The sequence below is a fragment of the Balaenoptera physalus genome, assembly GCF_965194825.1.
Source record: "Balaenoptera physalus genome assembly, chromosome: 2".
Classification (NCBI taxonomy): Eukaryota; Metazoa; Chordata; class Mammalia; order Artiodactyla; family Balaenopteridae; genus Balaenoptera; species Balaenoptera physalus.
The window spans coordinates 143790803-143807066 of NC_138883.1; the positions used below are offsets into that span (position 1 = coordinate 143790803).

The 16264-nt window shown below is 43.7% G+C and overlaps 1 protein-coding gene across 16 annotated transcripts in view; it reads right to left on the reverse strand.

The window, feature by feature from the left end:
• CPEB1 (cytoplasmic polyadenylation element binding protein 1) overlaps positions 1-16264 on the reverse strand; it is a 96840-nt gene that overhangs the window by 20653 nt on the left and 59923 nt on the right. For 5 of the 16 annotated variants that reach the window (XM_082448735.1, XM_082448733.1, XM_082448729.1 and 2 more), the window contains exon 3: positions 5335-5526. In XM_082448735.1, the coding sequence (XP_082304861.1) occupies positions 5335-5526 (192 nt within the window). Of the gene's footprint in view, positions 1-5334; positions 5527-5729; positions 5834-5889; positions 6695-7052; positions 12264-16264 lie in introns of those variants that run through there. The other 11 variants (XM_082448734.1, XM_082448736.1, XM_082448725.1 and 8 more) reach the window with 6 other exon arrangements.

The following is a 16264-nucleotide window of genomic DNA, read 5'->3' on the forward strand; positions in this document are numbered from 1 at the left end:
AGTCTCATAGTCCCTTTCAATGGTGGCCAAGGCCCTGACCTCTTTGCTCTGCTCCTATCTTGACCTCTACAACTCAGGGATCAAAGGAAGTCTGAGGTTTACCAGGTGCCTCCAGCCCTGGTGGCCAAGTGTACGGCAAATCCTTATCTTCCAAAAGTGACTAAGAAAAACAGAAAAACAGTATGCTCTCCCTGGAGCACAGGCACCCATCCCCACTCACATGCCAGCAGGAATCCGCATCAGCTACAGACAGTTCTAACGGAAGTCACGGGGAGAAGAGGACCTGGCAGCGGGTTCCAGCTCATTAATGCTACCTCAGAGGGTACAAGAGACCAAATCAGCAGTAATATTTTTAGACTGATTGTTAACTTTCTCCACTTTCACCCTTCTGTGCCAGCTCCTGTGGGTTTTACAGCTGAGTCACTGTTGGAATTTTCTGAAGCCTTCCCCAAGAGTACAAAGGCACCCAAGAGTGATGGCGGCAGCAGCAATGGCAGCAGGAGCCAGGCACCGGATGCCTGCACTGCAAGACACCGAGCTTGAGCTCAGCTCAGGGAGAGCCCAGGCCCGAGACATCATAGTCTGTCTAACAGGAGTAATCATGGGAAAAACCCAGACCAGGAGCCATTATTTCCAGCCTGAGACACAAGGCTGCACGTGGAACCCTTCTTCCCTATCCCAACCCTCGGTCCTGGGTTGCCTGCTCAAAATCTACCTAAAGGCATAACAGGAGCACTCATTGCAGGTATAACAGAACGCTCTCTGCCTATGACCCCAACCCTGCAACTCTACAACACACCCCAACTCAGGCGGTGATCCTGCGAGTCTGAACTCCCTCCACCAACTCTGGATCCCACAGGTCCAAGGTGGTACCCGACATAGCCTTTCTCCCCGATCTTGATCACCGGACAAGTTTCATTAACCTGAAGAAATGACATGCTCAAGTCCCATGTAAGGTCAGCAATACTCGGTCCCTGGACCCAACCACCTCAACTTCTTTCTCACCTAGGAGGTACCACGTTGTCACACTGCTTCTCAGGCCCTCCCTCCTCTCTGCACTAAAAGCTATTCTCCCTCAGGAGACTACCTGACTCCATGACAGAATTCATGCTCCGGTGTATGAAAAAAACTTTCTGTAAATGCATCATCATGCCCTAAAAGATATGAGGGCTCAGAGATACTGATCACTGAACAATCTGTCCGTCCAGATGATCAACACAAGTAGGAAGCAGAATAGAAAGAGACTTTGTCTGAACTCTGTAGTTCAAACTTACCCAGAATTAACTCAGCACTCATCATTCACTCAGTAAATACTTACTAAAAAGACAGGAGCCAGGCTCTGTGCTACATACTGGGAATATAAGCAGTCAAGACTTGGACAGCTGAGGTACATTTGCAGGAGAACTTGCTTGGGCCCAGAAGTCCATGTTCCACAGAGGAGGAACCCAACCCTACTCTGAACGTTGCCTCAGAAAGGTTATTTGGAAGTAGAGCAGCAGCAGAAGCAAAATGCTGAAGACTTCCCTCTCATCCCAGGCTGATTCAGCCTGCAGACCAATGGGGAGCCTATAAGTGACACAGCACAGGGAACACACTCTGCACTGGTTAGCGGTCAGGGCAGAAACCAAAGAGGGTGAACAGGTTAATCTCCAAGGGACTTCTAAGGAGAGTCGGAAAACAGGACATGTCCTCTGGCATCCTTAGACTGAGCGTCTGGTCTGCCCGCTGGGCTTCTGCACAAGGCCTTCATTAGGAGTCCTTGTTTCCAGGTCCCCTAAAGTAGGTTCTCAGTCACCCCACTTCCTGCTGAGTAATGCTGCATGCAAAAGAGTCACCGGGGGAAGGCAGGAATACAAATGCATCGGCGGGCACAGCTGATGAGCTGAGACTCAGGGTGAAGAGGGAGTCAGAACCATCTCATGCCCTAGCCTTGAGTGACCTCGGCAAACGAAAACATCATGGCTGAACAGCCCTGGAGTTGTATATACAGAGATACTTTACCGGAAGTGTTCCTGCTCAACATGTTAGGGTTCTGCCCACAGGAACACAGGTGTGATAGGAAGCATAAGAGGCTTGGAATCAAAGAAACCCAGGCTCGAATTCTAGTCGTTGTTTCACTTTTGGCACTTCACGAGCTCTGTGAGCATTATTTCCTCATCTTTCAGATAGGAACAATAATAGTACCCATTTCACAGGACTGTGAAAGCATTAAATCATGTGATATACTTCACATAGGAAGTAGTCAATAAATGGTGATTAGTCACTCTCTCCCCCATCCCAGGACATTGAGGATAGCTTTCATAGCCCTCCTGTTCCATTACAGGACTTAGGACACTGCAAGTAGGACAAAGGTAGCCCCAGACACATGTCACTGGGGTCACTTTTAACATTCATCTTGCCCTGATGGGAAGGAAGGCTTCCTTCCCAGTGTGAGATGAGGCCTTAGGGGTAGGCAGAGTCTAGAAGGGAGGGACCTCACAGAGTACCACACCCAAACCAATGCTGGCCTTACAGGCACAACTCTCAAAAACAGATTACACCCCAGGGTCTTCCTGCAGGCCTCCCAGGCCAATGAAATCCATGTAGCAGAAGGACCCTAGCCCCTGGAGACAGATCTCCATGTACCAGTCTCATGCTGAGAATCCAATGAAACGCTGCCCCAATGCCAAAAAAAATCCTTAGGGGAGAAAATGGAAGCCCCCAAGCACAGCAACTACCATGCTGCATTTGGTATACGTTCTCATCTATTTCCCCTTGATAGTTAAGGGGATTTTTAAGGGCAACAATTTTATTCGTTGATGTACCTTCAGTGCCTAACACAGTGCCTGGCACACAGCCAGTGCTCAGTATTTGTTGAATGAATTTAGCCAAGATTTTTCAGGCAAGAGACCTGCTATCTCCAACCTTGCCCCCTACACATTGCTGAAAACGTAAGAGTTGTGGAAAATGGTCAGATGTAAACCCATAGCCACATGGGGCAATATATCCCCCAGCAGGGCCAAGGAAGAAGCTTGCACCATGTGCTCCACGCAGAGACAGCAAGCTACCAGGCTGCCTGCAATGATGACTCCCAGACTGTCCAGAGCTGTTGAAATACCTCCTCCCTCCCTGAAGAAACTGAGCTAGTTGGTCTTCAGATGGGGAGGCAATGTAGGCACTGGAATGTGGGCTGCACGTTCCTGCATTGCTGGCAAGGGCGCAGCTGGCTGGTGGGAGGGCTGCGTCCTACTCCAGGAGGTGGCACCCTCATGTGGGCTTTCCAAGAAGGCCCAGAGCTCAGAGAAAGGAAAGAGATGGCCATCACCACAGCTCCCAAGCCCAAGGATAACATGGGGATCAGGGATGGGTGCCCCCTCAACCCTCAGAAAGGAAGACATACACACACTAACCCTGCCCATGGCTAAGTCATACCTCTGGGGCAACTCTCTGGGTTCCCATGAATGCCAGGGCCACAGACTACAGGCCATCCCTGATCCAAAAAAATCATGTAGTATTTATTACCTAAGTGCTTGAGACAGAACATGGAGAAGTAAATCCATCCCCACTTCAGAGACAAATAACTACTAACAGGCCTTTCAGGTGGTGGGGAAGCTGAGGAAATTATGGCTGGGCCCAAGCTATTTTTTTTTTTTTTTTGTAACAGCCTAATTTCAGAATGACTTTCAGGACAACCTCTCCAAGCCCCAAGTTGGCCCCTCCTGCATTTCTATTTGTTGTAATACATTTCAGAAGGACCCCTGTAGCTAAGAGAAACCAGAGCCAAAGAAGGGCCACACCCAACGTGATACCAGTGAGAGAGAGTGTCTTGGTCAAACACTGATCACCACAGACAGGTGCCCGCCTCCTGGGTGGGCTCCCCTGTCTTTTGCTCAGATACAGCAGTGAGGGTGGGGACAAGGTCAGCTTCACAGGCCCCCCGCTGGCTTCAGAATACCACATAAAATAAACTACCACTGCCTCCAAGCCAAGATCTCCCGGCACAGGATACTAAACAGTGACACCACACTTCCAAGCCCAGGGAAAAACCTGAGTCAGCTAAAGGCTGGTACTTCAAGAAATTCTACCTCAACTCAGAGGTAGTTACTTAAGGTGAAGCTCTTCCCCACCTGCAGCCAAATAAAAAAAAATCCACCCTCTACCCCCAATCAAATGGGATTTACCAAAAAACTGGGCATTAAAATGCCAACAGACACAACAGTCCCAGGCTCTGCAAAGCATTCTAAAAAAAGACCTGCGCCAAACAGGGTGGAGGCCAGAGAAACCAACAAGACAGTACCTTGCTGCCATGACTGCCAGCTTCTGGAGAGGGGAGGCAAAGAAGGATGACAGGCTCTGTGAACCCCACTGTCAGCACCAACAGCAAATGGCCGCCCCCACCCCCGCTTTCCATCTTTTTAAAGTACCTGCTGCCAATATTCTTTTTATTAAGGTGTAATTTACATAAAGCGAAATACATAGATTTTTATGTATAGTTACAGTATTTCTTAAGTTCACATTTCTTCCTGAATACTCCAAGACTTGCGTCTGGCCAACCCTCCCCCTTGAACCACAAGAGGGAAATAAACGGGCATTGGGAAGGTCTGAGCAGAAGCAGTTCAAGGGGTTGCCAAGAAGCCCCTTCAACTTGTCCCCATCGAATCCTTCCAAGATGACAAGGGATCCTAAAGGGGAGTGGTTCTTCCTTCATCCACTTGGTCACCCTTAACACAAAGAAAGAAAAAAAAAAAGCCTCCGCAGCTGAGAGTTACTCCACCCCACTTACCCTGCTTACCCCTTTCCAGGATCAATGCTCTTAACCTTATGTTAAGCCAATTCCAAAATCCCAGTATTACCCAGCCTCACTTGTGGTTAAAATTCTTCCCTTGCCATGATTCAGGGACCACCCATCCTTCACACATAGCTCCCTAGTTTTAAAAGCCACTGAGAAACAGAATCTGGACATCCAGTAATCAGCCCCTTAAGTCCCCTCCCCCGCCTAAAAGTGTTTTGCTTCATCATCTCCAAGACAGGCCTGGGCACTAGGGGGTTAGCTGGAGCTTTTCTGCATAAGACTGTCACCTTGTGGACCCTTCTCAGGGCCACCTCAGGTACAGACTAACAACTCCAGGGAATTCATCAGGGTAAGTGGAAAAGCCATGCCTGCCTTTACGAGCAACCATCTGTCCTGCCACACTCACAGCCAGCATTTCCATCTTTTGCAAAACAGCTCCATGTTGTATGGGGAGGGGGGGAGATGCAAAGGTGAACAGAACAACTGTTGCTGTGGATACCTTCACTCACTACCCCATATACCCCCGCCCCCCTCCCCAAGCCAACTCATTTTCTGGCACTCACCTGAGTGTGTGCTGCTCGGGGCTGAAGAATCTGAGTCTTGGGTGCTCCAGGGTCGGTCCCAGCCTGTGAGACTGAGGGACTGCAGGCCAAGGCACAAGTCATTTGCATCTGGGAGGCCACGGGAAGAATCTTGCGCAGAGGTGGGGAAAAGCATCCTGCTTGTAACTGTTTCTTCAGAGTCCTGGAAGTCTGCTTTGGACAGGAGGACAGCAGAACCCCAGAGTTAAGTGCTGTTTTCCCCAGTATTATCAACAATAAATAATATTAATAATAGTTTCCTTAGGCTCAAGGACCAGACATCCAAGCTGGCTGGATGCTGCAGCCGCTGCCTCTGCACTTTTGGGGGTATTAGAGCAAGAGCAGTTGCCATACAGCCCCCCTCCCCACATACACACCCCTATCCCGTCTGCATTACAGACTGGGCCAGCATGTGATCAGGCTGCTGATGCTTCCCGCTGCCAGTGACATCAGCCGGCTGAGCTGTGCAATAGAGAGCGGCATCATCCCTCACAGAACGGGGGAGGAGCAGGAGGGGACGACAGGGAGGAGACTTGCCTCCCAGGGAAAAGACAGCACAACAGCTACTTGGAACAGTCCGGGTGCAGTGCCGGTAAGTCAGGGTTGCGAGGCAGCGCCCTACGGTCTCCAGCAATAGTGGCCAAGCGGCCCTCAGGCACGACTGAAGTCCTCTCTGCCGACAGCAAAGCCAAAGCAGCAGACTGCCTGCTTGTGTAGCTCTGCCCTCCTGCCCCTCCCTTTCCCTCCCTCTGCTCTCCACCCCCCAAACCCAAAAACACTCTAGTCCTGGACTCTCTCCAGCTGCTTGCTCAAGCCCTGGTTTTGCAGCCCGATGCAAAGCTTCACAATTCTGCTAGCAAAAATCTATGTGCTCCAAGTGGCCCCTGAGCAGTACCCTGACACAGCAGTGTTTACCACTAAGGATGGGACAACCTTCAGAAAAACACTGTACACTCAGACCCTGGGGAACAACACTTGGTGCGCCAGGCCTGTCAGGAGCAGCTGATCAGAGAAAGGGGGTCAGCTTGGGCAGGGGGAGGGGGAGTCACTGGGCAACCCACATGCCAGAGTCAGATCTGTCCTGACTAGGATACTCCCTGTTCCCAAGTTCCCTGACCCCAAAAGGATGGGCATCAGTCACGAGCAGATACAGCAGGACCAGCTCCTCCCTCCTGCAAGTGCAGGTACAGACTGAGGAGACACTCCCAAAACAGTGTCTGACAGACCAAAGTAAGAGAAACAGTCTCAGAAGCAGGATTATGCCTTATCAGAAACCCCATATGCAGGAGCTCACATCACCTGGCTCGGTCAACACTGTTTCTCTTGCTTTTCCAGGAGCACTCAGGATACACTGGCCAGCTGTAAGGATCACTGCCTCTGGCTGCCCAGGCCCCCTCTCAAGGGTGCTGCCCAGGACCAAAGCCCTATTTCGGTGACCACTCACAGCTCCAGCACCAAGTCCAGCTCTGCCCAGAGCTTCTGGAAACTGCCATTTCCTGTCTGCCAACATACTCTCCTGCATCAGTCCTTTTCCAACATGACCTCCAGTCACAAGGCTTCTTCCTCAGAAAGGAGGGTAAAGCGAAGGTCCCAGCTTCAGCAAGCAGGCTGCTCGCACCTAGACCAGGTAGGCAGCACTCCACCCTGCTTGTTCTCCCATGTTACAAGAAGAAGTAACCAGAGACAGGAAGCATGCCCACCTGGGACCGCCCAGGACAGGGTTACGAAGTGGGCAGAGTGGAGGATAATGCTGTTATCCACAGGAACAGCTGGCCAGAGCCTCCTGAGTATACCCTTCTGTCCACAGGCACTCAGGCATAGCCTAGAGGGGGAAAATGGCCAGTCTGTGGGAGGGACTCCTCCCCTTGGTTTTTTTTGTTGTTTTTTTTTTTTTTTTAAGAGCTTTGCTGCTGTGTCATCCATCCACATTATTCCTGTCTGGCTGTAGATACTCTGCTTGCTCCCTGTCTGTGCCTATCAAAGCCTTCTTCACCACTGCACAGGCTGAGCAAGAACTCACCCATGCTGGTGTTTCCCCCACCCCAGACCACTCCCTCCTGCTTCTCTGTCCACCCTTCCCCTAAGCTAAGGATATACTTTAAAAATAATCCATATGTATTAATTATAAAAACACAATGCTTCCTTTAAAAAATCCGTATTTAAGTACCTATTCCCCACCTACACCAACTATGTATGTAGTCCCTTCCATCACATGTGAGCACACCCACAACTAGAAGCAATCGTTCCTCCCCTCCCCACCTAAAACCAGGGCGTTTGTGGGTATGGGTACCCTCATGCCCCAGGCAGAGAGAATCTAATCATCAACTATACTCTTGCTACCCAAACTATAGTGTGGCAGACCAGCAATATCAGCATCACTAGGAGCTTGTTATAAATACAGAATCTCAGACTCCACTTGAGACCTATGGAATTGATCTACATTTTAACAAGACTCCCAGTTGATATTAATGCACATAAAAGTTTGAGTAGCATTGATCTATACAACTACCATGAACTTCCAAACCCAAGCAGAAAGACCCCAGGCCTGAGCAGCACATCAGTTTAAGTCCGTTTAGAAACAAATGGCTACAAGCATCTAGGAGCCTGGAGATCTAAATACAGTGTAACTCTCCCTTTAATCCCAGCATTCCCACTAAGACATCACCTTTATCTTTATCCAGACATTCTCCATTCCACTGTTTCTTTCAGGTAAAGGCTTGCACTACCACTGTAAGATTCTTTCACTAGTTTCTCAAATTAATAGAAGACCCTGTTAAACCCTTAGCGTGGCAGGCTGGGAAAAATTAAGTAGCTTTAAAAGTCTTATAGAGCTTGCTTTTACTCACCAGGTCTACCACCGTGTGATCTCGGTCAAGTTACTAAACCTTTCTGAGGATCTTTTCATCTGTAAAGTGGCAACAGCAGCTACCTTTCAGGTGTTTTGCGAGGATTACATAAAGCATTTGGTACAGTGCCTGGCACAAAGTATTTTATCAGCATGTTGCTTTTAGTAGGTGACCATATAATTTATCATCCAAACGAAGGCACTCTTGAGAGAGAAAGGGGGCAAATATTAATAATCATACCAGGACAGCAAGCTTGAACAGAGACAGTCCTAGGTAAACTGGTAGGCATGATCACTCTTATCTGTGGCCATTTGTGTTCAAAAACATTTTACCCAAAAAAGCCTCTTTTCTAATGGCTTCCTGATCCCAGCTCTCCAAACTTGCCCATTCTGTTCTACCTCTTCAATCTATATTGACAGAAAGTCTGAGAAGTTAACTGTCAACACAGGCTAACATTCAGTAAGTTGAAAGGTCTGAAACACAAAGGCTGATTTTACTGAGTAAAGCCCATCTTTGCTTCTCAAACTCACATCTAATGCTGGACAGGAACTTGACCCTTTTTATGGGAGGATATTCTTTATAACCTTTAGCCAAGCACAAACTAGACACTCTGAAGATACTAAAAACTGGGAACAAGCACATGATGAAGTGAGACTTCTGCTTCTAAGGTTATCTATTTGAATAATGTCTCAGCTTAAATGCTTTCTACATCAACCCTAACCCTAACCCTGCAAGTTTCTATATCAATACCTACACAACATTTCCGATTTAAGTTTCTTAATTTGGTTCAAAAATTTAAAATCATCTCCCTTTGAAAATATCAGTTATCTTCTTTATAGTTAATCTCCCAAACTTCTTAGCAACTGGACAACTCATGGAAGTAAGTAAACTGACCCAAAGTCTAAAGTTTGCCAGAGTCTAAAATACAGTAACCTCTGGCAGACTCAAAATACAGAGGTGACCCAGGGGCTCTGGCTCTAGGGCTCAGAGAAGTATAGCCTCAACTCTAATCATTTCCATCTTCAGCATAAGAACCTGTCTGTCCTCTGATGACTCCTCTGCCAACAAAACTTAGCATGAAGCTGCTCAGGGTCCTCTGCAGCTATCATTCTTGAGCATCTGCCAAGTAGGGAAGTGAAACAAGAAAAGAGTAGTGACTTCAGGCCCCCATTTATGAAACCATTAAGTCAGGTTCCATTGTATAAAGGTAGATGGTGACTACAAGAAGTCCGTTGAGGCCCCTGGGAAACCGGAGATGGCTTCACATAGCAGATGCATCACGAGCTGATCCTCGGCAGAAAGGGACCTGGTTCGGAGGAGGTAATAGGGGAGAAGGTAAAAAGCAACGCGTGTTTGGGCTAGCCAAGCCAGGAAGAACAGAGGCTGGAATATCAAACTGATGCTCAGGCATGCAGTGAAAAATCTCTGTACACTCTTAAACAAGAAATAATGTGGTAGAGGGCCCAAGATGAACCAGAGACCCAAGGTAGGGAGGCCAGCCAGGGAGGTAAGGGATGAAAGGAAAGAGAAGGAAGAAGACGGCAGAACAACAGCTGGATAAGGAGGGAAGAGGAGGAGCTGGGGAGCAGGGTAATATGTTAAATGACATAAAGCAGACTACAAAGTTGCATCTATATCATGATTATGTAACTATGTGAAAATTTTTTATGTTGACAGATGATGTTGGTAAAGGAATACAGAAAACTACAAACAGCTTATGTGTGAGGGTAGCAGGCTGCTAGTGGATTTACTGTCCTTTAGTTATTGCACAAACAGTACAACGAAAGCTGTCTTCTCCTTTCTTTCTCTTTAGACTTTCAACAAGCGCACTATTACAATTCGTACAGCAACCACACTTGAAATCTTTTACAAAATCTCAACTTCATCCCCAAATTCCAGTCCCTGGGAATAGCAGAGAAAGGACATTGAATCACTTGTCCCCATTAAATTTCTTTTAAATAACTGACCTTACAGTCTGTTGAGGCTACTTAAATCAATGATTTATGGTCCCTGAAGTTTTAAAAAGCCCATAAAGTAGCATTTCTAAGAATGTATTTCTAAAAAGACTGTTTGAAAGACTATTCCCCTGCCCCCACACCGCCAACTCAAGAAAACAGAAATGATTCTAAAAATCCATTTTGACAATCTAAAGAGAAAGAGCCAACATGCAAGAAGTCAGACATCTGCCACGATCATGTCAACTGTTGTGTGCACTGGGGCCCTTAACCACTCACACCCGGGGGACTGCGTTTCCCTAAAGCAGTACTTCTCAGACTTTCATGGGCATAGGAATGACTTGGGAATCTTTACAACACTAACACTGACACTGACTCTGACTCCGTGTGGGTCAGGTCCCAGAATCTGCATTCTTAACCTACTCCCAAGTGATATCTTACACTACTGGTTTGCTGAGCACACTTTGAGCATTAAGAGTATAAAATGGTTTTCCTACCCCAGACTCTCTCTTCCAGGTAATTCATCCCATTCTTACACAACACCCCCTCTGCATGGTGTTCATTCTCCTAAACAAGTGCCTTCAACGGTTCTCTGCTGCCTCTCAGATCAAAGCCAATCTCCAGGCTTACTAACTTTCTCTCACACTATTCATCAAACTTTAAAGGCTGAACTTGAGTCAATCACAACTCCCTGGAAGTTCACTCTAAGAGAACAATGTACTGTTAATCTGTGTGTTAATAACAGTAGTTCAGAAGAGAGGGAATGCATGATGCCTAGGATGTTCAAAGAAAGCTTCCTTATAATTTCAGCTATACTTTAAACCACATTACAGATTAAGGTATGAGAGAACATTATGTTTACTTTGTACTTCCCACCATAAAAATATGATCATTGGCTCATTTTAGTCTCAACCACATTAATGATCTTCAAATGAATTCTGTAATTTATGTCAAAGCAATTTCTATAATGTTTCTGAAAATAAATATTAACAATGTTTAGACTTTAAAATGGCATATACCATGTTTACATACTGGAAAATTCAATATTATTAAAAAGTCATTTCCCACCAAATTGATCCACATACTCAATGCATCCCCAGTAATATACATGCCTTTAAGCAATTCAGTGGGAAGGACTTTTTTAACAAATGGTGCTGGAACAGCCAAATACCCATATGGGGGGAGAAAATGAACCTTGACCCCCTACCTCACACCATTTACAACCATTAATTTAATATTAATCAGAGAGACCTAAAAGTAAAAGTTTTAACTTTTTAAAGCTTCTCTAAGAAAATACAGACTATCTTTCTGACCTGGGGCGGGGGGAATGCACAGCAATGTTTCTTACAGAGGACACAGAAAGCAACGATCATTTGAGAAGGTTTTGATACGCTGGACTTATCAAAATTAAAAACATCTGCTCATCAAGACACCATTAAGAAAACAATTAAGCTAGCTACAAAATGGTAGAAAATATCTGCAACCATACCTGACAAATGGCTAGTATCTGGAGTATATAAGAAATATTAACAACTCAAAAGTAAAAGAAAAAAACAATTTTTAAAAGGGCAGACAAATCTTCAAAAGGCATTTCACACAAAAATACAGAACTGGACAATAAGCACTAGAAAAAATGCTCAATATCATTAGTCATCAAAGAAATGCAAATTAAACCACAATGAGATACTACTACATACCCACCAGATGGCTAAAATTAAAAAGACTGCTCCACAGTTTGCCAATATTTGGTGTTGCCGATCAGAACTTCCATATATTATTTTATGATGGTACAATCACTTTTGAAAAAGCTCTGCCAATTTCTTATACAATTACACATATACTATCCTATGACCCAGAAATTCTACTCCTAGGTATTCAACTAAGAGGAATGCAAGTGTATGTCTACAAAAAGACCTGTACATGAATGGTGATAGCAACTTTATGCATAATCACCAAAACCTGAAAAGAATCCAAGTGACCATTAACAGAAGAATAAAGTGTGGTGTATACATACATATACTAGAATATTACTCAGCAATAAAAAAGAATATTGATACATACACCAACATGGATGAATCTCAATTACACTGAGCGAAATAAACCTCATGTAACATATATATATATATGATTCCATTTACTTGAAGTTCTAGAAGAGGCAAAGCTAATATACAGTGAAATCAGGTAGTTGCCTCCAGGGGGTAGTAGTGGGAGCCGACTGTGAAGGAGATGAGAGAACTTTCTGAGGGAATGGCAATGTACTACATTTTGTTGGGAGTTGGGTACGTGCATTTGTCAGAATGCATCTAATGATACACACAGGATTTGTGCATTTCACTGTTTATTAATTTTACCTCCAAAAACCTCTAAACAAATACTGAACATTAGAGTTAACATGCATGCTGAAGTTATTTAAGGGTGAATTATATCCATGTCTGCAAATTACTTTGAAATGCATCATAAAAGGAGATGGATTGATAAATGGTTAGGGGGATATATAAAAGGATATGTGATAAAGCAAATATGACAAAATGTTGATTGCAGAGTCTAGGTGGTGGGTATTATGGGTGTTCACTTTATAATTCATTCATGTTTTCTGTATGCTTGAAAATATTCAAAATAAAATGCTGGGGGAAAATGAAGTTAGACTTTTTCTGACTAAAAGCAAGCCTGAAGTAATTGGTTTGATGATAAAAACCAACAACCAACTTCATTAAATTAGATTTTATGGTTGACATTTTCCATAAGCAGAACGAGTTAAAATCTACAGACCCAAGGTTTTGACAAAACATAAAGCAAGTGATAAGATAAAAAGGATTTTAAGGGAATTCCCTGGCGGTCCAGTGGTCAGGACTCCACACTTTCACTGCCGAGGGCCTGGGTTCAATCCCTGGTCGGAGAACTAAGATCCCACAAGCCACGCGGCACAGCCAGAAAAAAAAAAAAAAAAAAAAAAAAAAAGCATTTAAAAACACTGTATTTGTAAGGGCATATTTTTTAACTTAACAGCATTTTAATTTTCTCAATCCTTCAGGTAATGAGTTAAACAGCCCTCTAAGTGAAAGAATAACATAGTCATCTGAAATCTCCATAAGCATTTTTGGTATACTTCCAAAAAACTGAGAAATTCAATGACTGATGCCTCAGGTAACAAATCTTTTCACAACTTAGATGGTTTCCAGTTCCTTCTTTTCAACAAATATGAAGGAGTGAATGGAACTGTCGGCAGGTAAATGACTAAAAATAATGATAGATGACTTATTTTTTGCATATAAGTCAAGGAGTTCAAACAACTGAGTGACACTGCTCTAACAATACTTTCATTTCCCATCTACTTATTTATGTGAACAAGTTTACTCAGTAAGGCACAGATCTATAAAAACAGAAAAGAGGAATGTATTTGGTGTTGAAAATGCTGAGTCATTCTGGCAATAAGTGAGTCATCCAAAATTACATGAGTTATAAAAATGCCTCATTTATCTCATTAAAAAGCATTTCTAATAAACAATAAAGTCTTAATCAATTGTCCTAGCAATCAATGGCCACAGCAATCCAAAACACTTATAGCCTTTTAGTCACAGGAAAAAAATTTAAAATTTCAATTCATGTAGTTTTTGTTGCAGAGAAGTATAACATGTGATCAACAGAAGACTAAACTGTAAAACATTTCATTAGTATAAAATTCTGTGGGAGAAGTAGACTAGAAATACAAGTAAAGGAGAAAAGGAATAACGAGAAATTTCCCACTGTTAAAGAGCTAATTTACAGTTTTTTAAACAGATAATACGGATAAAAATCTCTACAAATTTTGATTCCACTGGATACATTTTTCGATGAAATTTTAGATACCAAGTTAAATGTGCAAGGAATACATTGTATTTTTTTAAATGTTTTTTTATTGTGGTAAAATATATCTAACATAACATTTTACCATTATAACCATTTAAAGTGTACAATTTAGAGGCATTAAGTACATTCCCATTTTTGTGCACCTATTACCACTAACCATTGCCACAACTTTTTCATCTCAAATTAAAACTCTGTACCCATTAAATACTAACTCCTCACTAACTCTTCCCCCAGTCTCTGGTAGCCATTTTCTGTCTCTGAATTCCATTATTTCAGGTACCTCCAAGAAGTGAAGTCATGCAATATTTGTCTGTTCCGTCTGGCTTATTTCACTTAGCAGAATATCTTCAAGGTTTATCCATACTGCAGCATGTATCAAATTCTCCTTCCTTTTTAAGGATGAATAATATTCCACTGGATGTATATACCACATTTTGTTTATCCATTCATCTGTCCAAGGACACTTGGGCCATTTCTTTCCACTTTTTGGCTACTGTGAATAGTACTGCTATGAATATCAGTGTACAAATATGTATTCCCGTCCTGAGTTCACTTCTTTTACATATATATACTTAGAAGTGGAACTGCTGGATCATACAGTAATTCTATGTTTAATATTTTTTTAGGAACCACTATATTATTTACCACAGCATCTATACCATTTTGCATTCTGCAAAGCACAAGTGTTTTAATTTCTCTACATCCTTGCCAACACTTGTTATTTTCTGGTTTGTTTGGCCCTTTTTTTTTTTGGTGGGGGGACAATGACCATCCTAATGGGTGTGAACTGGATCTCACTGTGGGGTACATTGTTTTTTAAAAATTGGATAGATACAAACAAATGTTTGAAGACTGCTGCTGCCTAGTCCATGAAACCCCAAGATCATGTTTTTAAAAATTTCCCACACCCCAGATTTCTGTTGAACTGTTTTTCTTTCTATACCGTCCAAGTGGTCCTAACAGCAAATGCCATCTTCTTGCTGGATTCTGCATCACTGATTACAGTGATGGTCCACAGATGGGCATCTGACCCAACCTGGGTCTTAATAACTCATCCCTATGACTACAGAGACCAGTCCTGGTACGGGCATAACTCAAGCCAAGCTAACTGAGACTTCTTCGCTAAGATTTTTCTAACTGGGTGTTGGAAAGAAAGAATCATTTCCTGACTTCATTATGCCAGAGGATGTGAACACAGCCCCTTCCTTAGATAACAGAAAATTGTGCAAAAGGAGAAAATGAAACTCACACTGGGAGAGAGGCAGCAAAAAGACAGAACCTCAACAAAATTTCTTCCTGTTCTGTGAGCTATATACCAACAGCCTTCCAACACATCCCACGTTTTGCTAAAGTTAATTCTAATTAGGTGTCTGATCATTTGCAAATAAGAGTGTTCTGTGTAATTCAAGCCCTTCAGCAAGGACTGACCAAACAAGTAATTACTACAGGCAGGATGAGAATCTCTGGACAAAAGCCCCTGATGCCAGCACCAGATGAAAGAGTCAGCAATAAAGGAAAGCAAGAAAGGAGCTAAAAAGACCACCTGGTTAAATCATCTTCTTCTTCTTTTTTTTTTTTTTAAACTAGTGAGCAAACAAGGATCAGATAGGGCCAAAGCAACAAAGCTACTAAGTGGTAGAAGTGGGATCCAAATCCAGGGACCAACCTGCTTTCCTGCCTCTCCCCTGCTCCAGGGCACTTTCTCAGGTCCAGGTCTACACTCATACATACCCCAAATCAGACCTGCTTTATCAGTAAATTATTAATGGATTCCGTTTTCTCCAGTTAGGTCCCTATGGAGCTCTGTTCTAAACCTATCCCATCCTACCAGGAGTTCAACTCTTAATACTAGCTCCTCCCCCTTCTTATCATCCTTCCCCTAAACACCCACTTATTCAGTAAAATGTCAATTTCACATTCTGGTGTTTCCAAGATTCCATTGCCATGTACATATATAGTTTTTGAAGGTGACAATTTCTTCCTCATGGAGAACAAAAATGAAAACTGCTGATTCAAGTCTAGCTCCACCTCATCTATGGCTCTGGTGTGGGAGTTCCTGAAGCAGAATGTTTTGAAGACTTTGGTACAGAGTTCTGGAATACAACGTGCTGTCCAGGTGGTGTCCCCAAGCTGTAAATAAAACTAGCATAATCTAAACACAACAAAATGTTACTATGCCTGATGCTATACTGGTTCAAATTTTGGGATCTGCAGAAGTTCCTTGAACATTACACCAAATTGGAGACCCATTACAGTGCCAATCAT